The sequence below is a fragment of the Simochromis diagramma genome, unplaced genomic scaffold, assembly GCF_900408965.1.
Source record: "Simochromis diagramma unplaced genomic scaffold, fSimDia1.1 OVJJ01000640.1, whole genome shotgun sequence".
Taxonomy (NCBI): domain Eukaryota; kingdom Metazoa; phylum Chordata; class Actinopteri; order Cichliformes; family Cichlidae; genus Simochromis; species Simochromis diagramma.
Window position 1 is genome coordinate 573,869 of NW_024387439.1, and position 22,035 is coordinate 595,903.

General features: G+C 41.5%; 1 protein-coding gene and 1 long non-coding RNA gene across 2 annotated transcripts; both read right to left on the bottom strand.

Moving 5' to 3' along the window:
• Nucleotides 1-1,026: 1,026 nt before the first annotated feature.
• Nucleotides 1,027-21,306, bottom strand: LOC120722464. Its single transcript, XM_040013489.1, has 3 exons — nt 21,096-21,306; nt 19,694-20,053; nt 1,027-1,414 (listed from the first exon to the last, which is right to left on the bottom strand). The coding sequence occupies exons 1-3, from the start codon at nt 21,160-21,162 to the stop codon at nt 1,047-1,049; spliced, it is 795 nt and encodes a 264-aa protein (XP_039869423.1). The 5' UTR covers nt 21,163-21,306; the 3' UTR covers nt 1,027-1,046.
• On the bottom strand, nt 6,039-9,857 carry LOC120722498. Its single transcript, XR_005693496.1, has 2 exons — nt 9,130-9,857; nt 6,039-7,523 (listed from the first exon to the last, which is right to left on the bottom strand). It is a non-coding gene; the product is annotated as an uncharacterized LOC120722498 (long non-coding RNA).
• Nucleotides 21,307-22,035: the final 729 nt, after the last annotated feature.

A 22,035-nucleotide genomic window follows, 5' to 3' on the forward strand; every position in this document is an offset into this window, starting at 1 on the left:
TGAAGCTGAGTCGTGTACTTCTGCTTGTTAATTAAAAAGAAAAACTTTACAAGACTTCAAAAAGATATTCTAAATTAAAACCAGGTTATTTGGAGTACAGCACAATGTTATATGCAGTAAGATGTAACATAATCTACATTTACAACTGTATAATACACATTATTGTAACCATTTTAGCATAGCATTTGGTTTTTTTAGTTGCAATCAACACTTTATATTTTTAATATAGACTAATTTATTCAGTTACATAGAGTAGATTTATTATCAGTATTACAGTAATATGACAGCCACACGATATCTGATACTGATTTTGCATTAAAAACTATTTGATTCATTCAAAAGAAGAAAAAAGTTTAGATGTGTCTTTACACATTTATACCGTTATGTACAAAAATGAGCATCAAACCAGGGTTCCTGTATATTCAGCATATTAAAAGGGGATAATCTGGATAAAACCTACTTCGGGTACTTGTCACTGATACTTGTGTAAGTTCATGTCAGCTTTGGCTGGTCCACACCAGCTAACCCAGTGGTGTCCAAACCCAGGCCTCAAGAGCCGGTGTCCTGCAGGTTTTGGATGTGTTCTTGATCCATCACAGCTGATTTAAATGGCTAAATTACCTGCTCAATATGTCTTGAAGTTCTCAAGAGGCCAGGTAATAAACTAATTATTTGATTTAGGTGTGTTGACCAAGGCTGAGATCTAAAACCTGCAGGACAGCAGCCCTCGAGGCCTGAAGTTGGCCAAGCCTGGGCTACCCCAATATTTCTTAACAATTCTCTGATATTTATCATTTCTACAAAAGTTTCACTCATCTTAGTGACTTCTTCAGTCTCAGCTGACAGCAAGTTTCCCCATAATATGATTATGCATAACTATGATTAAGGAACTGACCTCCTGGCCATTATTCCTACGGTGGGCTAGTATCAGTCATTATGCAAATGTTTGTAAGATTGGGGAAACCTGCAGTCAGCTGAGACTGAAGAAGTCACTTGGATGAGTGACAAAACATTTACTTTGACAGATTAAATCAAAATGGATCCTGTCAGTACCCCCCTCGCCATTTATCCGGGCTTGGGACCGGCACAAAAGAGAACACTGGCTTGTGGCTCCCTGTGTGGCTGGTTTGTGATTCTACAGGGAACTTTGTATTTTCTGCTGCTGGAACATAGACTTTATTGGGTGATTTCTTACAGTCCAATTTTTGTTCAGCCTCTTTATCAGTTGGATAGAAAGAGGTATTATTCTTTTTGTATTTTTGGAAGCACACTAAAGCAGTAATCACAACCAACACCATACCAAAACCTGACAGAGAGACTGACACAGAGACTGGCAGTGCTTTTTTTCTGGTAGGTTCATCCTTCTTCCCTTTATCCTCCTTCCCTCCATCGTCTGTGTGTCCTCCTGTCTGACCTGCAGGTGAGAAACAGGTGTGAGGTGTCAGCTGCCAGGTAAGTGATGAGTGAAGAATAGAACAGAACAGAATCCATTTCCTCTTCAAACTGCCCTCTACGGCACTCTGATCACATCACTCAGACCAGCTGATTATAATAGCTTGGTAATATTTAGTCTTCTACTGTGTTTGGTGTGACCTTATAAGAATCTTTACCAAACGAGTGGTTTTTGTTTTAGATTTTATTTTCACCTCTACTTTAGTTGCTGTGGTAGTGATATAAATTCAATTATACCCACCAGGTAATTGCTGCCATATTCTCCTAAACAATAGGCATCACCACTCAGCTCAGCTCACCTCCAGATCAGCATTAATGTAGGAGGAAAAACAGTTATAACCACAAGTTTTAGTTGTTATTTAAAGTTTTTTCCCATGACATCTCCTCTTTTTAAGGAGTTGTAACATACCTCTGTACAATACGTGAACTCGATTTTATACTCATCATGCAAAGCACTTGATTTTCTTTAGCTGACATAATTGAACATTTCAGTTACATAAAACAGGAATTCTGTTTTATGTAATGTATAACCTATATAATTGTGATGGTCAAACCCGTGGCCACACTCTAACGTCGGTAACTTTTGTATTTTCATTCTTCATTTGAACATAGTAATACATTTTAGTTACCAATAACTTTATTGATTGGTTTGGATACATTTGTTCTATTTGTAAGTGCGCACATTTAGTTTACTTATGTATTCATACTACTTCATATCTTTGATTTTTGATTAACCTTTGTCTTTTTATTTCTTACCTGCTATCATCCCTGGGAGTTGCTGGACAAAAGATGGTAGCCAGGGTTTGAAACCATTAAATACAAAGGAAGATAATTGGACCACACCACCACTTCCTGCTGAAGGGGAGAATGTGTGTTTTCTTTACTTTAAAAACAAAGTATTTGTATTTAATTAAATATTTGAGTTTAGGGTTTAATGGGGTTTTTGATTTTCTTCTTTGGTGTTTAGTTTATTAACAAACTAGATTGTACTGCATCGTTTGTGATTTATGATTGTGTTTGTTTGTTATCCCTCATGTGTCACAAAGGTCTGATCAGCCATTATATATACCCTTGTATGTCATTTCATGTTTAGGTCAGTTATGTTTGTTTGTAGCAGTCATTTGGTTTTATACGATTCATAAATGGGACACTGGACTGTTTTATCTTTTATCTCTTGATATTTTTTTGTCAATAAATTATCTTTTAGAATTTTATTGACTGTCATCTTTTTGCCCACGACTGAGACGGTTGGTCAGACCTAGAGTCTTTCTTTGGGTGTGTTACAACTGGCGTCGTCGACAGGATCTGGCCACCATAATCTGTAGTGGGCAAAAGCAAGATGACTGATCAGAGTGAATCACAGTCTGTCCCAAATAGAGAAGCACCAGTTTCTAGTGCAGGGTTTAGGCCCTTTGGTATGATCCCTATGTTTAATATGGTCACAACTAAATTTAGAAGGAAGGATTCAGATATTAGTCTAGGTGAATGGAAAAGTAATTTGCAGACAACATTTGCTTTGCAAGGAGTTCCTGTAGATTTTAGAGCAGAATTAACACTCTGTTGCTTAGAAGGCAAGGCTAAAAGAGAGATTTTAATTCTAGCACCAGAGAAGCGTAATTCACCTGAGTTAATTTTTAATGAGTTAGATAAGTTGTATGGGGATAAAACAACTGCTTCGGTCCTGCGCTCTCAGTTCTTCAATGCTCGTCAAGAAACACATGAAGACATCAGTTCATTTGCACTGAGATTACAAGAACATTTTCCCAGGTTAAAGAGGAAGGACCCTAGAGGTACAGTGGGGCAAAAAAGTATTTAGTCAGCCACCGATTGTGCAAGTTCCCCCACTTAAAATGATGACAGAGGTCAGTAATTTGCACCAGAGGTACACTTCAACTGTGAGAGACAGAATGTGAAAAAAAAATCCATGAATTCACATGGTAGGATTTGTAAAGAATTTATTCGTAAATCAGGGTGGAAAATAAGTATTTGGTCACCTCAAACAAGGAAAATCTCTGGCTCTCACAGACCTGTAACGTCTTCTGTAAGAAGCTTTTCTGTCCCCCACTCGTTACCTGTATGAATGGCACCTGTTTGAACTCATCATCTGTATAAAAGACACCTGTCCACAGCCTCAAACAGTCAGACTCCAAACTCCGCCATGGCCAAGACCAAAGAGCTTTCGAAGGACACCAGGAAAAGTATTGTAGACCTGCACCAGACTGGGAAGAGTGAATCTACAATAGGCAAGCAGCTTGGTGTGAAAAAATCAACTGTGGGAGCAATCATCAGAAAATGGAAGACATACAAGACCACTGATAATCTCCCTCGATCTGGGGCTCCACGCAAGATCTCATGCCGTGGGGTCAAAATGATCATGAGAACGGTGAGCAAAGATCCCAGAACCACACGGGGGGACCTGGTGAATGACCTGCAGAGAGCTGGGACCAAAGTAACAAAGGTCACCATCAGTAACACACTACAACGGCAGGGAATCAAATCCCGCAGTGCCAGACGTGTTCCGCTGCTGAAGCCAGTGCATGTCCAGGCCCGTCTGAAGTTTGCCAGAGAGCACATGGATGATACAGCAGAGGATTGGGAGAATGTCATGTGGTCAGATGAAACCAAAGTAGAACTTTTTGGTATAAACTCAACTCGTCGTGTTTGGAGGAAGAAGAATACTGAGTTGCATCCCAAGAACACCATACCTACTGTGAAGCATGGGGGTGGAAACATCATGCTATGGGGCTGTTTTTCTGCCAAGGGGACAGGAAGACTGATCCGTGTTAAGGACAGAATGAATGGGGCCATGTATCGTGAGATTTTGAGCCAAAACCTCCTTCCATCAGTGAGAACTTTGAAGATGAAACGAGGCTGGGTCTTCCAACATGACAATGATCCAAAACACACCGCCCGGGCAACAAAGGAGTGGCTCCGTAAGAAGCATTTGAAAGTCCTGGAGTGGCCTAGCCAGTCTCCAGACCTCAACCCCATAGAAAATCTGTGGCGGGAGTTGAAAGTCCATGTTGCTCGGCGACAGCCCCAAAACATCACTGCTCTCGAGAAGATCTGCATGGAGGAATGGGCCAAAATACCAGCTACTGTGTGTGCAAACCTGGTAAAGACCTATAGTAAACGTTTGACCTCTGTTATTGCCAACAAAGGTTATGTTACAAAGTATTGAGTTGTATTTTTGTTATTGACCAAATACTTATTTTCCACCCTGATTTACGAATAAATTCTTTACAAATCCTACCATGTGGATTCATGGATTTTTTTTTCACATTCTGTCTCTCACAGTTGAAGTGTACCTCTGGTGCAAATTACTGACCTCTGTCATCATTTTAGGTGGGGGAACTTGCACAATCGGTGGCTGACTAAATACTTTTTTGCCCCACTGTATGAATGATGGAGATATTCTTCTCAGAGATCATCTGGTTGAAGGCTTGAGAGACACTGCCCTTATAGGTGAATTCAGAACAAAAATTCTAATGAATGATCAGTTGACATTTGCAGAAATTAAAGCAGAACTAATCCTGAGGGAACACGTTTATGGTGAAATGGTTGATCCAGTCCAGTGTTTTGCTGCTAAAGGTGAAAGATACAAGACCTGTAATGCTAAGGATATGGAACAGATCAAATCAGAGTTGTGGGAGGACATGAACAAGCAAATGACCACACAATTCAATGATTTATCACAGACCTTGATCAAAGAAATCCGATCAGAACTTCATCAAGCTACACAAAAGACTTTGGACTGGAAACAGACTGACCAGTACAGATCAAGAAAGAAAGGCGGGAGCAGACCCAGAGTTTACTCAAACAGGTATGATGAACAAGGTAGCCCCATCTGTAACACTTGTTCCCAGCCAGGCCACATAGCTCGGTTCTGTAAAAGCAAGCCTAGATCTGGATCGTTAAACTAGATGACACCACTGTGGCGGCCCAGACAGTGGGTTGTGTCGATGCCAATGGGCCTCAAACTGATGTGAAAAAACTGATTGGAAAAGTTCCTAAAGTCAGCTTGTGTCTTGATGATGTCCCAATACAGTGTATTCTGGATACTGAATCAAATGTGTCACTGATAAAGAACAGCTACTTCTCTAAACACTTTGGCAGTAATGGTATGAAATTGAAGGATGCAAGCAGCTGGCTGGTGCTCGAGGCTGCTAATGGACTAGATATTCCATACCTGGGTTATGTATTGCTACATGTGAAGATTGGACAGGTGGAACTCCCTGAATGTGGTTTTTTTGGTGATTAAGGACCAATGTTTAACCGACAGTGAAGGCGTCCTGGGTATGAATGTTATTTCACAGTGTTACGAAAAAATGGATCAGGAGAAGCCATTAGCCTACCTCTCCTCTAGTGGAGCCGAACAGAGAGCTTGGACTACCGCTTTTCAGATTTGTGCCAGTCAGGCACGGTTTGCAGCTTTAGATGGGTCCATTGGGTATGTACGTACCATAAATCGCCATCCTATACAGATTCCCCCTCGGAGTGAGATGTTGGTTTGGGGTTGTACGAAGACTGGAGTGGACGGCAGGGATTATCAATGCCTGGTGGAACCTGTCGAGGTGGGTGAAGTCTTAATTGCTAGAACATTATCTACAGTCCATGATGGGAGGCTTTTGATTAGGGTCCAAAACCTTAATGACTCACCAATGTACCTTTACAGACATCAGAAGTTGGCTAAGACTTTTATTATTGACCCAGCAGATATCATACAAGAGAATAGTGTGAACATGACTCGTGTTGGTGTAAACACAGTTAGAGTGAGTATGGACCAAACGCAAGCCCTGCCCAAGGAGAAATGCATGTTCCCTGATTTAACTGGTCTTCATTTGTCCACAGAGGAATTCGAGAAACTGCAGGCTTTATTGCTTAAGCACCGAGCAGTGTTTGCTGTGCATGAGGAAGATTATGGATTGACAAGCACCATGCAGCATTCAATTCCTACGGCCAATGCTGCACCAGTCCGTGAGCGCTATAGACAAATTCCACCAAAGTTATATCAGGAGGTGAAGAGTTTGATTCAAGGTATGTTGGATGCTAACATCATTGTGCCTAGTTGCAGTCCATGGGCTTCTCCGATTGTGTTAGTCCGTAAGAAGGATGGGACACTTAGATTTTGTGTGGATTATCGTAAACTTAATGCTGTGACCCATAAAGATGCTTACCCTCTTCCAAGAATAGAAGAGTCACTTGCCAGTTGGGGAACGCAAAGTATTTTTCCACACTTGATCTTGCCAGTGGATATTGGCAGGTTGGGGTGTCCCCACCAGACAGAGAAAAAACAGCCTTCACTACACCCATGGGTTTATTTGAATTCACCAGAATGCCCTTTGGCTTGTCAAATGCACCAGCCACCTTCCAAAGGTTGATGCATGTATGCCTGGGTGAAGAAAACTTACAGTCTGTACTTGTCTACTTAGATGATGTAATAATCTATTCTCCAGATTTTGAAACCCACTTGGTTCATTTGGATGCAGTCCTTGGTAAACTGTCAAAGCATGGCCTCAAATTAAAACCCAAGAAGTGCTGTCTTCTAAAACCAGAGGTTCAGTATTTGGGTCATCGTGTTTCAGCGAAAGGGATTGCTCCAGACCCTGACAAGATTAAATGTATTCAAGAATGGCCTATTCCAACTACTGTGAAACAATTACAATCATTTCTGGGTCTGGCAGGCTATTATCGGAGATTTGTGAAAGATTTTGCAAGAATTGCCCAACCATTAAATCAAATATTAGTTGGAGCATCACAGAATTCTAAGAGGAAGGATGTTCCCTTGTCCACTAAATGGAACTCTACATGTGACACAGCCTTTAGTTCTTTAAAAATGGCTCTAACATCTGCACCAGTGTTGGCTTTTGCTGATTTTAATCTACCCTTCATCTTGTACACAGATGCCAGCAACCAGGGCTTAGGAGCCGTACTTGCACAAGTTCAGGATGGAAAAGAGAGAGTGATTGCTTTTGTTAGTAGGAGTTTAAGTTCCCAATGTAAGGCCTGTGTTCTGCATAAAGCGGCTGCTGCGAAACATGCTCCTTTGATTCCCATTAAGACATCTGCACCTAGAGCTGGGCGATATAAGATTTTTTCATATCACGATATGTTTTTTTAATTTCAGGCGATAACGATATCTATCACGATATAAGCCAAATAACTATATTTGTAAGATTTAAATGTGCCGTTGCTCACAAGTAAAATGTGAAATAATCAGCAGCTTGTTTTGATTTAAATATTTATTTCCCATAATAAGTTCAACAGGGTAGATGTACTTAAGGAACATGAGACTTTTTCAGATAAATAAAGGCAAATATTGCAAACTACACAAAAGGCAGCCGCTAAAGCGTTTAAGTTTCAAAATAGAACAAAGGAAACAGACTACTAAATTGTCAATTCCACTTAGTCAGTTTTGTCTGTTCTTCTGTAAAACAAACTAAGATTTATTTTTAGAATTAATATTTTGTTTCTAACTTTTGTCAATATCAAATAAACTGAGAACTAAAAGGAAATTCTCAATCTCTCCTTGTTGTATAGCTTAGCTTTTCAAACAATTTTAACAGTTACTTTAGTCTGACAAAAGCCGAATGACGAATTAGCGCTTCCAGTCAGAGACTGAGGCTACGTCCACACGTACACGGGTATTTTTGAAAACGGAGATTTTCCGTTTTCGTTTTAAAAAATAATCCCGTCCACACATAAAGGCAGAAATGAAGGAAAACGCTGCTATGAACATGCCAAAGCAGCAGGTGGAGCTAGATTCCTAACCGTGCAGAAATGTTGGCCAATCAGAAGTCTAGAAGCCTCGGTGGGAAAAAGTAAACAAAGCTGGGGCATAGAAGCAGAACCGAGTCGTATGTGTGGAGGGACAGTAACTGTGTGTATATGTAAGCATTTAAACACTGCAGAGAGTAGAATTAACAGTAACAGTATTGTAGAAATTCATTTCACCGAAACAATAACGTGGCGCACAGTGTGACGTCAAAAAAATGCGCACACCTTTGACACTGCGTTTTCTCCGTTTTTCTAGTCCACACGTAAATGCAAAACGGAGTTTTTAAAAATCTTCGTTTTCAGTGACCAAAAACGCCGTTTACGCGTGGACGAAAGGTGCAAACGCATAGAAAAATCTGCGTTTTCAAAAATACCCGGGTACGTGTGGACGTAGCGCATGCACCGGTTTATTGTATTTCCAGACTTGCTTTCGGCACAATTTACAGTGCACGCTACTCTGTTTTTTGTCAGACTTGAAATAGCCGAAATACCTTCACATTACGGAACTTCTATCGCTCTTCCGTTCGACAATCTCTCCGGCATTGGAACCATCATCTGTTTTCCCTTCGGTCATGTTCAGTTGATTTTTCTAGTCGGCACACTCATTTCCTCCATTACCCGGGCGGCGGTACGGTGGCTGGCTGCTTCCCAAACAAATACACATGTGCGGCTTGGCACTTGTGCTGTACGTAACAAGTCACGTGACGTGACGCTGCGGCTGTGATTGGTTTGGTTCTGCGCTACTTAATTTGGATTGGCTGTTCTTTTTTTTTTTTTTTTTTTTTTTTTTTAAGAGGACAAGAGCGGCGAGGTCTATCGCGATAGTTTAATTTTTCTATCGAGAAAAAGTTATATCGCGATACATATCGTTATCGTTCTATCGCCCAGCTCTATCTGCACCCATGGAACTGTTGTCTGTAGACTTTTTGTCTATAGGTGGTCCAGAAGATCTGTATCATAATGTTTTGGTCATGGTGGATCACTTCAGTAAATTTGCTTGGGCTGCAGTTACAAAAGATCAGACTGCAGTGACGACAGCTAAAGTACTTTGGAGCAAGGTAATTCAGCCCTTCGGTGCACCGAGACGACTGCTGTCAGATCAAGGTCCTAACTTTGAATCGCAACTAGTGCAGGAGCTGTGTGAATTGTATGGCATAAAGAAGGATCATACAACACCCTATCACCCAGCTGGAAATGGGGCCTGTGAACGGCTTAATCGGACTCTTCTGGGGTTGCTGGGTACATTAGGTGAAGAGAGGAGAAACTGGCGAGATCACCTGCCTGAGATGATCCAGTTATATAACCATACAGTGCACAGTTCTACAGGATATTCACCACATTATTTGAGGTTTGGAAGGCATGGATTTCTTCCCCAGGATCGGCTGATGGGCCTTACTGAAAATGTGGGCTGCTCTTCTGTAAGCAACTGGGTGCAATGCCATCAGAGACGGCTGCAGTATGCCTTCCGAAAAGCTCAAGACCGTAGAGACTTTGAAATGTCCCGGCAAAAGAAATAACATGACCTGAAAGTCCCAGAAACGATGTGGGCTTCATAGATAATTGGCAAAATTTCTGGAGGAAACCTGGTCTTGTTAGGAGAGACGGCATCCATCCCACTTTGGATGGAGCAGCTCTCATTTCTAGAAATATGGACAAATTTATTAAACCCCCCCAAAATATGACTATCCAGAGTTGGGACCAGGAAGCAGAGTTGCAGTCTTACACGCCTCTCTGCAGCTTCTCTCCTCCTGCTATCCCCCCAAAAACCCATCTCCATTGAGACTGTGTCAGCTCCCAAAAAGACAAAAAAAAACCCTAAAAACCTGCAATAAAGTTAAACATAAAAGATAAGATAAGATAAGATAACCTTTATTAGTCCCACACGTGGGAAATTTGTTTTGTCACAGCAGGAAGTGGACAGTGCAAAAGTTATGAGGCAAAAATTAGAATACAATAAGAATAAATACAGTACACAACTGTACAGAATAGAATAAAATACTATATACAGTAGAATAAAATAAAATAAATATACAATAAGATAAAAATAGAATACAAATACAAATACTATATACAACTGAGTAAAAATACAACGATGACAGAAAGGATTATTGCACTTAGTATTATTGCATATGTATGGATGTGTGTGCTTGATCAGTTAAAGTCTTTATTATGGAGTCTGACAGCAGTGGGGAGGAAAGACCTGCGAAATCTCTCCGTCCCACACCGTGGGTGCCGCAGTCTCCCACTGAAGGAGCTGCTCAGTGCTGTCACAGTCTGCTGCATGGGGTGGGAGATGTTGTCCAACAGGGATGACAGCTTAGCCGCCGTTCTCCTGTCACTCACCACCTCCACTGGGTCCAGAGGGCATCCTAGAACAGAGCTGGCCCTTCGGATCACCCTGTTCAGTCTCTTCCTGTCCCCAGCAGAGATGCTGCCGCCCCAGCAGACCACGCCATAAAAGATAGCAGAAGCCACAACAGAGTCATAGAAGGTCTTCAGGAGTGGGCCCTCCACTCCAAACGACCTGAGTCTCCGCAGCAGGTACAGCCTGCTCTGCCCTTTTCTGTAGAGGGCGTCTGAGTTATGAGTCCAGTCCAGTCTATTGTTCAGATGAACACCAAGGTACCTGTAGCTGTCCACAGCCTCTATGTCCATACCTTGGATGTTCAGTGGTTGCAGTGGAGAATGCTTGTGCCTGCGGAAGTCTACCACCAGTTCCTTGGTTTTACTGGCGTTGATCTGGAGGTAGTTCAGCTGGCACCATTCCACAAAGTCCACAAAATCACAACGAAAGAACAATAGAGTATCCACATCTGAACCAAAGAGTAAAACAGTGAAATGTGGATTATTAAATATTAGGTCTCTCTCCTCCAAGTCTCTGTTAGTACATGACTTAATAATTGATCAACAAATCGATTTACTCTGTCTTACAGAAACCTAGTTGCAGCAGGATGATTATATTAGTTTAACCCTTTACAGCCGATCGGAGCGGGCACGCTCTGTTTTGCGTAACTATTTTTAAATCCCGGTAGCTCTGCAACCACGTAAGCTAGCGCAATCATTTTTTTTTGCATATGAAACTGGAGGAGTTGTACTTACATCTTATGCCATCAGCTTGTCCTAGGTCAAAGTTTCCTTCCACATATAGCTTTGCAAAAACTGCATAAAAATCACTTGCAGCAACAAAAACATGATATTCCAGAAACACGCTTCGCTGATCCGATCAGCTGTTTGTAAAACTTCCTACGTCCATCAGCGCGAACTATCACATGACCACATGACCTGCCCGAAACCGGAAGTGACGTCATTTTGCGGAAATGTAGTTTTTTTTTTACCATCGTGGCCTCAAGAGCTTATACTTGTGTTTTTAAAAGTTATGTTTGACTTCATGGCTTTCTGTGTCGTTTCTGGGATGCTTAGGACTCATATTGCAGTGCTGGAAATAGTTTATTTTGATGCATATGCTGTTATTTTGCAAATTTGCAGTATAATATTTATTTTCGTTTTTCCTGCAGTATATAAAAATTGGTGTATTTCAAAAATAAAACTATGAAGACACTTAAAATAAATTTCCTGTGGTGGGAAACTAGTTTGTGCAACTTTTTTGTATTTACAGTTTTGAGGGATAAGCCTCTTAAATTTCTCTAACTAGAAATATATGTTAAAAAAACAAAAACGATTTTCAATTTTTTTGTAGTTTATTGCACTTTTTTGCAATTTATGTAATTACTATGCACCTAATGCAGACATATTATTAAAGTTTGGGCTATAATGGTTGTATTGATGTATAGCAACTTGAAATGCTCCCAAAAATGGCTCCACAGCATGTAAAAATATAATATAAGCTCTGGCGGACTTGGTTCTATGGTAGGTCTTAAAGGGTTAAATGAATCAACACCCCCGAGTCATTCTAACTATCAGAAATCGCGAAGTGCATATGAGAGCATGAGGGTGGGAATGGATGTTTGTGTCTGTGTGTGCCTGTATGTCTGTGTCTATATGTCAGGTTGGGTATCAGACGCCACCTCTCTGGGGACACCTCAGGCCCTCCAAGGTATGGAGGCCTATCTCCACCCACCACCACTTCCCCTGCCGGTGGCGGACTCCCTCAGGTGTCGGTGTGTTGGTGGTTCTTTGTGTCTGGGGGTGGGCGTCCGGGCACACACCGGCTCACTCCTTGGCGGCCGCTTGTCGGGGCCTGGGGCCTGGGGCTCGCTCGGGCCCCTTTGGAGATGGGGTGCCCCCGGCCTCTCGGCCTGGGGCTCGGTCACTCAGGCACAGCTGGGGGCCGGCGGAGCTCACGGGCGCGTCACTGCAACTCCCCCTGGCTTCTGCTCCGCGGCTGCTGGGCGAGCCCTCATCTGGGACTCTCCTCAGCTCTTACTGGAACAGTGGCGCGGCTGCCCCTCTGTTGGTCTTCCATGGTCTCTTGTGTTCTGGGGGCCTCTGGATGTCTGGAGTTTTGATCTCCTCCATACCCGCTTCACACCCTGGAGGACGGGGCTGTGGCTCCCCACACTCCCTAGCAGATCATTACATGGAGAAACCTTTGGAATGCAAGCATGCTGATCCACACAGGTATGCACACAGGTGTACACATGGGTATTCACAGACGCGGACTAAAGCTTTCTTGGCTGCTGCCTCAAAGCACACTGTGCGCTGTCTATCTTGCGTGCTGCACAATATCGTTTATTATTTAGTAACTATTGATATCTATGACTAGCTAGTTTATTGTGATGGTGCTTTGTTTTCTCTATTATTATGTTGCTCTTTGTTGTTTGCTGTCTCCTCTGTTTGTTTGTTTTTTGTTTGGTTTTTTTTTCTCCATACAGGTGACCCAGGAGGTTTTTTTTTTTTTTTTCTTTTTTTTTTCTTCTCTCTCTTCCCCCCCCTTCTCACCGTCTCTTCTCCCCTTTGGTTTTCTTTCTTTCTCTCCCCCTCTTTCTCTCATTCATTCCCCCTGTCCTATTTATTAAAAAAAAAAAAAAAAAAAAAAAAAGACAAAGGATGAACTGAAGCTCTGCCATCACGTAATGTCGCATACTGCTGTTTCTGATGTCATTTAAAAAAAAAAAAAAAAAAAAAAAAAAAAAAAAAAAAAAGAAATCGCGAAGCACAGGCCGAGGTGGCGGTGTGGCAGCAATTCTTTACACCAGTCTATTAATTAACGAAAGACCAAGACAGACTTTTAATTCATTTGAAAGCCTGATGCTTAACCTTGTCCACCCCAGCTGTAAAACTCAGAAACCAGTCTTACTTGTTATCATCTATCGTCCACCTGGGCCTTTGCACAGAGTTTCTCTCTGATTTCTCAGACTTTTTATCTGATTTAGTGCTCAGCTCAGATAAAATAATTATTGTGGGTGATTTTAACATCCATGTAGATGCTAAAAATGACAGCCTCAACATGGCATTTAATCTGTTATTAGACTCAATTGGCTTCTCTCAAAATGTAAAAGAACCCACCCACCACTTTAATCACACTCTAGATATTGTTTTAACATATGGCATAGAAACTGAACATTTAACAGTGTTTCCTGAAAACCCTCTCCTGTCTCATAATTTCCTGATAACATTTTTAGGTTATCAGGATCAGGAGGTTTTAATAGACCTCTCTGCATTGAATCATATCTGTTATTAATCTCTGTCTCTCTTCCACAGCATGTCTTTTATCCTGTCTTCCTTCTCTCACCCCAACCGGTCACAGCAGATGGCCGCCCCTCCCTGAGCCTGGCTCTGCCGGAGGTTTCTTCCTGTTAAAAGGGAGTTTTTCCTTCCCACTGTCGCCAAAGTGCTTGCTCATAGGGGGTCATATGATTGTTGGGTTTTTCTTTGTATCTATGAAGTGCCTTGAGACGACTTTTGTTGTGATTTGGCGCTATATAAATAAAATTGAATTGAATTGAATTGAGTGACACCGGCTCAAACTGATGAAAGGTTGACAAACATCCTGGGGTGGAAGCAGGGCTCACAACTAAAGGGTGTGAAGAAATAACATTTTATCCATGAAGTAATTTAAAAATTGTTTGCAGAGAGCCAGAGAAGACACCATTGGCATTTCTTGAGAGGGTTTGACCACTGAATTAAAGATTTTGAACAACGTTCGAGGATTATGGCTATTAGTCTCAATAATTACAGAAAAGAAAACCGCTTTAGCCATTTTAGCAGCATTTTGAAACTTCATGCGGCTGGTAGGTAAGACATCTTTTTTCCACCTCTCAGCTCGGCAACACACACGTCGTAGGGCATGTGTAGAGTCATTTAACCAACGTTGGGAATTGGTTCGAGGATGTTTCATTTTAATAGGTGCTACAACGTCAAGAATAGAGGAGCATGTTTGTAGCAAAGAATTAGCAAAGTCATCAACTGTATGAGGTATGGGACAATAAGTAATAGTGGGTGCAGAATTAAGGAACACCAAAGAAAAATTAGCCAGAGTTTCAGAATTAATTATGTGCATCGGGCGTTGGATGCCCTCAGGGTGCAGTTCTGTATTGCATAGATCAACATCAAAAATAACTGGGAAGTGATCAAAGATCACAGCATTGTGAGTGTTCTTAATACAAATGTCCAGGCCATATGAAAAAAACAGATCAAGGGTATGGTCTTTAAAGTGGGTTGGTTCATTTACCCACTGAAAAGGTTAAGAGAGTCAGTTAGAGCAAGAAAATCTTTGGCTAATGGATCATCCTTACAACAGATATGAATATTAAAATCCCCAGTGATAAGAACACAATCATATTTAAAAAGAACAGATCCTCATAGATTAGCAAAGTCATGTATAAATTCCTTGTTGTATTTTGGCGGTCACACAGAGCTTTAGAAGAATCAGCCAACTCCAGTAACTGAACTTCAAAGCTAGGGTAGGTAGGGGAGGGTAGCAGCAAAATTTTATTTTTATTTTTATTTTTAAAAACTGAGGCAAAGCCACCACCTTTGCCCATAAGCCTAGGTGAGCTGAAGAAGGCACAGTCTGGGGAGAGAAGCTCCGAGAAGGACGACTCACCAGGGCGAACCCAAGTCTCCGTCAGGAACAAAACATCCAGTCCCGAGTCAAGGAAAAAGTCATTTAAAACAAAAGTCTTATTCATCAGTGACCTTACATTTAGCAGAGCCATCCGTGTCATGGATGCCATGTCTTTACTTGTAGCGCATCGAAAACAGCTTAGTGACGCACGCCACCTCTGGAAGACGTTATCCAGGTCCGAATAGGCAGGCATGCCACTGAGAGGGCTGGGTAGACTTGTTGTCCGACGGGGCAGATCCACCGACTGCTAAGCGATCTGGCAAGAAGGCAGTCACGGGAGGAGGAGAGAGGACGTAGAATATCCATGCTAGCATGCTGATTAGCCATAGCCTGTGCTTTAAGGTAAGCCTTAAGACGGATGCGAATGCCACTCCGTTTGCCTATAGCGTTTCTTGAACAGGGTAGGTAGGGGGCAGGCAGGATATGCTGGTGGAGGAGTCCGATTGTGACAAGGTGGCATCTCCCAGAGTCCAACATGGATTCGAACCATAGGAGTGAGAGAATCGAAGATTTAAAAGTTTTTGTTGATCATAAGTTATTAGTACATTGCCACCTGATGAGCATATTACCAAGAGAATGAGAAGTAAAATTCAAAAGTCAAAAAAGAGAGGTCGAAAGGAGAGGTGAAGACGGCCTGCCGAGTACACTGGTGCCATCTTGGATCGTTATTTTATGCGACACAGGCGGCTCACAGTCTCTCATACTGGCCAGTGCACTTACCTTTGATGAAAAGACTGCCAGTGGCACTGACGTTATTGTGAGAGGCGTTGGAATGACTTTTGTGCCTGCCCCCCTCCATCGAGTTTGGTTGCGGAGTGACCTAATAAGTGGTATTTTTCCTGTGGCTGTGTGCCCTTGCTTCCCGATTGAATGCGTGGATTTCATAATGGGCAATGACATAGCAGGCGGGAAGGTTTATCCTACCCCAGAGGTCACGAAGACTCCTGACTTAAGGCCTTTGTCAGATTCTTTAAGCCGGCAGCACCTGGATGTATTTCCTGTAGATGTTCTTATCCGGTCACAGGCCCATTGGCAGGGCGAAGCAGTTGACTTGTCAGAGTCCGTGGCTCTATTTTGGAAAAAGGAACCCGCAGCCCCCCCCCCCCCCCCCCTCCTCATGCGAGAGGCCCTTATGATCACTCGGAAAGAGGACCCATCATTAACCAAATGTTTTGCCGCCGTGGATGAGAGCGATGGTCCGAAAGGAGACAGGAAGCAGACATTTTTTGTGTGTGATGGGTTGCTGATGCAAAGGTGGAGCCCAAAGCCTGGGAAGAACTGGAGTGCAGTCCAACAGATAGTGGTCCCGGCTAGTTTACGTCAGCATGTGCTACAATTAGCCCATGATCATTCATGGTCAGGACATCTGGGAATTGCCAAAATGTATGACCATATTCTGCAGCACTTCTGGCTGAGAATGAAGACGGATGTGGTTGGCTATTGTAATACCTGTCACACGTGTCAGCTGGCTGGTAAACCAAACCAAAAAGTGCCCCCCACCCCACTATGTCCAATACCTGTCATTGGGGAGCCATTTGAACACATTTTGGTGGATTGTGTTGGTCCGTTGCCAAGAAAACTAGGAAAACTCGGCTGTGCCACATTTACATGTTGAAATCCTACCATGATAGGGAAACCCATGAGATTGTTGCCAACATAGCAACCCCCAGTTCTGTCTCTGTCGCCGTGTTGAGCGTAGAGGCCAGACGACGACCTGCGTGTTCTTTCTGAAGGACAACAGTGTGGGCGGTTGGTGAATTCGGCTTATTTAGCCGAAACAACAGCCCATTCATCTCATTTTTTCCCTTCAGAGTGCGGAGATTTTCTTGGGCTACTGGACTCCTTACCCTTCTCTCTTTGGAGATGTGCCCTTGCGTACTAGTGTCTGTGTGTTGGTGAAGAAACCCCAATCAAACAGCATGCGTACCGCTGCCCCATGGGAAAGCGCAAGGTGATGAAAAAGGAAGAGAACGGTTTGGCACGACCCAGCCACAGCCCTTGGAGCTCCCCGTGCCCTAGTCTGATGGCACCCCCCGTTTCTGCACCGACTACCAGAAGGTAAATGCAGTGACAGTTTCTGATTCTTTTCCACTTCCTTGTATGGAGGATTGCATTGACAATATAGGTCCTGCCAAACAAATTTAAATAAAATAAAAATTGGCAGGCGCCTTTGACACACAGGGCCTATGACATTTCCGCATTTGTCACACCTGACCATTTCATGCAGTACATAGTGATGGCATTTGGCATGAAAAATGCCCCGGCCACATTCCAGCGTTTAATGCAGCTGTTGTTGGGGGCTGTGCCTCGGTGTAATGCGTACTTGGATGATGGAGTGATATACACGGACACGTGGTAAGAGCATGTGGCTATCCTACAATCAGTGTTTCAGCGATTGTCTGAAGCCTTGTTAATTCTAAATCTCGCTAAGTGCGAGTTCGCCAAAGCTACAGTCACGTACCTGAGAAAGCAGGTGGGTTTCGGGCAGGTTTGGAGGTGAAAGTTGAGGCTGTCCTTAGCTACCCGGCCCCAACCACTAGGTGGGAGCTTCCTGGGCATGACTGGAAACTAACGCTGTTTTATTTTATTTTTTTTTATCATCAACAATTTTTATTTCATTTTAAACTTCAATAACAAAACCGAAATAAATAAATAAATAAATAAATAAATAAATAAATAAATAAATAAATTTAAAAGAACAAAAAAAGGTGGTTATCCTATTCTTTCTTCACACACCAATCCCCACACCAAGTACTTCTCTGTCCTTCAATTACAGAAAGCCAGCTTGTAAAGGGGGACCAAATACAATCATATTGATGCAATTTATCTAATAGACCACCACCTTTTTCGTAAGACGCCAACTTAACCATCGTCATTAGCCACTCTTCATAGGGAGGGGGGTTCTTTTTCTGCCAATGTCTTAGCAAGGCCAAGTGTTTTAACCCTCTGGGGTCGACGGATGCGCCGGCGCGTCAAAATCACATGACCAATTTAAGACGACACAGCTACAAGATGCAGTGACTCAATCTCCATTTTAACTTGGGTCGAAAGTGCGGACTTCAAACTATATACCATTTTTTGAATTGTGCCGATGGCCACGTAAAACCAGAGTTATGATACAAAAATACACTCAATGTTTTTTTTCTGAATAAAACAGTGGTGTTTACAGCGGGAAGAACGGTAAAAACTGTGTTTTCCACGGACAGCGCTAGCAAACACTCTCCGCTTGCAAGTGAAAAAAGAAAAAGAAAAACACCCCTTCCCTATTGGTGTTAGAGTTTACCATGTCAGCCAATCAAAAAATGATATGGCAACATGTGGCACTTGGTTGTTTAGGAAGCAGTTTTAGGAGTGACGCCAGTGAGAGAAAGCGGGCGAGCAAAAGAAAGAGTGAGAGCGAGTTTTCATATGTGAGACATTAGTGACGTTTAGTCATATAGTATGCCAAAATAAAAAAAATAACTTCAATTTTCAGATATTTGAGGTTGTGCTGAAAATAATGATACCAAACAGTTTTTAAAGGTGAAATATAGAGGTAAAATCAAAAGTAGTCAAAAATTACCATGTTATACCCTGGACCCCAGAGGGTTAAAGTAGACAGAGATTCAGAAAATAGTTTGCAACATGTACATTAGGAGCTGTGCAGTTTTTAATTTTCTTATGATATACTGTAGCCAAATATGGTCAATACTAGTATCAGTTTAGGATCAGATTCTATTGACCTACAGGCAACAGATGGCTATCATGAAATCAAATTTCATGATAGCCATCTATACTTCTATACTTGAGGTAAAGAAACAGATCAATCATTTTCCTAACACTTTTAAAATAATATCTAATGTCATGTTTCACACGGGGAACACAGCTGACACAAGTCTAAAGACATAAAGGCGAAATACTAGATTCAAATCTTTAGAAAGAGAGCTGCAGTTTCTCTGTTTTTTTACCAGGTGTTGGCTGAGGACAGGTGATTTGTTTGTTTAGAAACACACCATCATAGTTTCTATTTCTCTATATACTTTCACATTCACTTCTACAGAAATGAAGCAAATGTTTCTGTCTACAAGGCACAGAAATCGGTCATGGTTAATGATTAATTTGGTTGATCTCTCACTTAAATATATTTACATTCTGACATCTAAGTGGCTTTAAGCTTAAATCAGAAATCAAAAGGTAACAACCTAAGAAGGGGAACACATTAATAGTGTGTAATAGTGGTCATTTAAAATGAACACTTAAACATGCCTGTCTTGATGCTACAGAAAACTCTGGTTTGTTTTTTGTTACATAACAATTGCCTAGTGCTCTATTTCAGACTAGGTCTTCTTAACTTCATTAAGAGGAGGGAAGTCTGAATTCTTCTTTTTTGTTGTTTAGAGGTCAAAATAACAGCAGCTTCACCTCTGATCACACACACACTCAACTCTACACACTCACCTGGAGGGTCAACAACACTCAGGTGGATGATGCTGATGGGATAAGTCTTCAGATTAGCTCTCTTCCTGCGGTTTATTTGAGCCTGGACAACACGGCACTCATATGTTCCATTATCAGCAGCCGTCACATTCTCCAGAATCAAAGTTACATTTCCATCCTTCATCTGTCTGTCCTGCAGATACACCCGGTTAACAAAAGTTTTATACTGGTTTTGAGGATCGAAGTTCTCGTCCCGGTACAACAGGACATATTCCTTTCCCAGGTCAACTCTGCTCCACTCTACAGCTATGATGTTCTTGTTTTTTGAAGCTTGACATGTCAGAGTGGCGTTCTGTCCAGGCTGAGGTGTGATGGTCTCCTCTGAAAGAGGAAACACCACAGAGCAGAGAGGTTAAAGGTCAAAGTACAACTGTACAGTAGAAACTGGTGGTGGGACTGAGAACGTTCTATGCTGAAGGTCTGACTTGCAGAGCAATCATATTGTTGTTTCTAAAGACAAACTTCAAAAATCTTAGCCATTAATAATTAATCGACCTTCACTGCTGTTGCCCTTGAGAAAAAAAAGAAAGAAACCACATTGAGTAGTACATCATATGAAAGAGCTGTACAATACACTTTATTTTCAATATGAAACCATATGACATCACAGTGATGAAATAAGAGACTGACGTCATTCTCAGAAAAACAGAATAATGTCATCATGTTATAATAAAAACATAATGACAGATCAAACTTTTGGTATGGCCCTTGCCCTTACAGGTCAGTTTTGCTTTCTTGCTGATTATATTATTGTTCATTTTCATCTTTGTACTCTCTTGGGACTAAAATGAAAATAAATACCAAAGGTACTCTAAGAATGGAATTCTAAAGGGCACACTTAACATTACTGTCTTTACATGTATTGACATCATCCTGAGAGTCAAAAGCTGAATTAACTTCAAACCTTAAATATCCCCATTAGTAGCGCCCATTAAACAGGAGACAAAATAAGAAGAAAAACAAACAAAAACAAACAAACAAACAAAAAAAATCTACTCACAGCTCCTCTCAAATTTCTGGTTAAATTTTCTTTCTCAAATGGAGTGGCAAAGTCAAAGAGTCAAAGTCAATTTTACACATATGCAGATGTTACACCCACTAATATATATATATATTATTTAAATTTAGTATATATATATACTAAATTTGGTGTTTAAAAAAGCAAATGCAGTAAGTGTACATGTTTCATATATGTTGTTTCAGTAAACAACACAGTCATATGCAAAACTGGGGTGACTATGGGGGGGCATTATTTTAGCCCATGCCTGTGGATACGCCCCCTGTCCACGATTTATCCTACAGATAAAGCAATCAGTCAGATCAAACTTCTAAAACAAAGGAGAAAATGATACACGCAGCTTACCGTAAAAGGAATTTGAACAGACGAAAGTAAGAGACAGAAAAATCCAACAGAGTGAGAAAATATCCATTTCCGCTGAGTCCAGCTGACTGATTACAGGCTGGTTTGATTGATTCAGAAATGTTCAGAACTTTTTTTCCCTCTATTCGTCTATTATTTTGTCTATTAGTTCAAATTAAAACTGTGTTGAACTGTCCTTCTGTTAAGGCGGGCGCGCTGTGTCTACACTGACGAGAGCGCTTGGCACTTTACATTCTAGCTCCCGCCCCCGAAACGGAGTCACGTCTGATTTGATGTCATGATGTCGATTTTTTAAATCTTGCGCGTTTTGCCTTAAAAACTCTTGTACCTAAGTAATGATGTCGTGATATAGAGATGTCGAAATGGAGTTTTATTAAGTCTTAAAGCTTTCCATCCAATTGATTCATAAAAAGGTTACATTCTTGAGGCTTCAAGTGCACACAACTTCCCTCTGGTGGTCAAAATCTTTATTCAATCTTCATTTTCACTGCACAATCAGCGCCTAAAATAGAACTAAAAACATCTTTATCAACCTTTTTGCGCTTATTTTTTCTGCTTGTGTAATGGTAATAGAAGTCTATAAATAACAAAAAACTCAAAAACATGATTTGTTGCAGTGTTTTCAAATTATGGGACAATGATTGTGGTTATGAATAGTGTGGTGATAGTGACTTGATTCCGTTTTATTAAGGAATAATATTTTTTTTCAACTGTGTTTGACTAACTGTTTACATTTTTGCTAAGAAAATATGTGACTTCGGAGAAAGCTCTTTTACATGGCACTGAAGAGGTAGGAGTCCATGACAATCCCACAGCCAGCTTGTGAAGGATTAGATATTATTACCTTTGCTGTACATAGCTGCTTGGCACACAACATATTTGGCCAGATCCAGGCCAAATGGGCTGATATGAATGTGTTTTA

What these genes read in the sequence shown, in the direction of transcription:
- LOC120722464 (XM_040013489.1), bottom strand. Translation starts at nt 21,162, where the DNA reads ATGGATATTTTCTCACTCTGTTGGATTTTTCTGTCTCTTACTTTCGTC. An exon ending in CTGTTCAAATTCCTTTTACG is followed by an intron (nt 20,054 to 21,095) that starts GTAAGCTGCGTG and finishes TTCCTCTTTCAG; the next exon opens with AGGAGACCATCACACCTCAG. An exon ending in GAGTGTTGTTGACCCTCCAG is followed by an intron (nt 1,415 to 19,693) that starts GTGAGTGTGTAG and finishes TCTCACCTGCAG; the next exon opens with GTCAGACAGGAGGACACACA.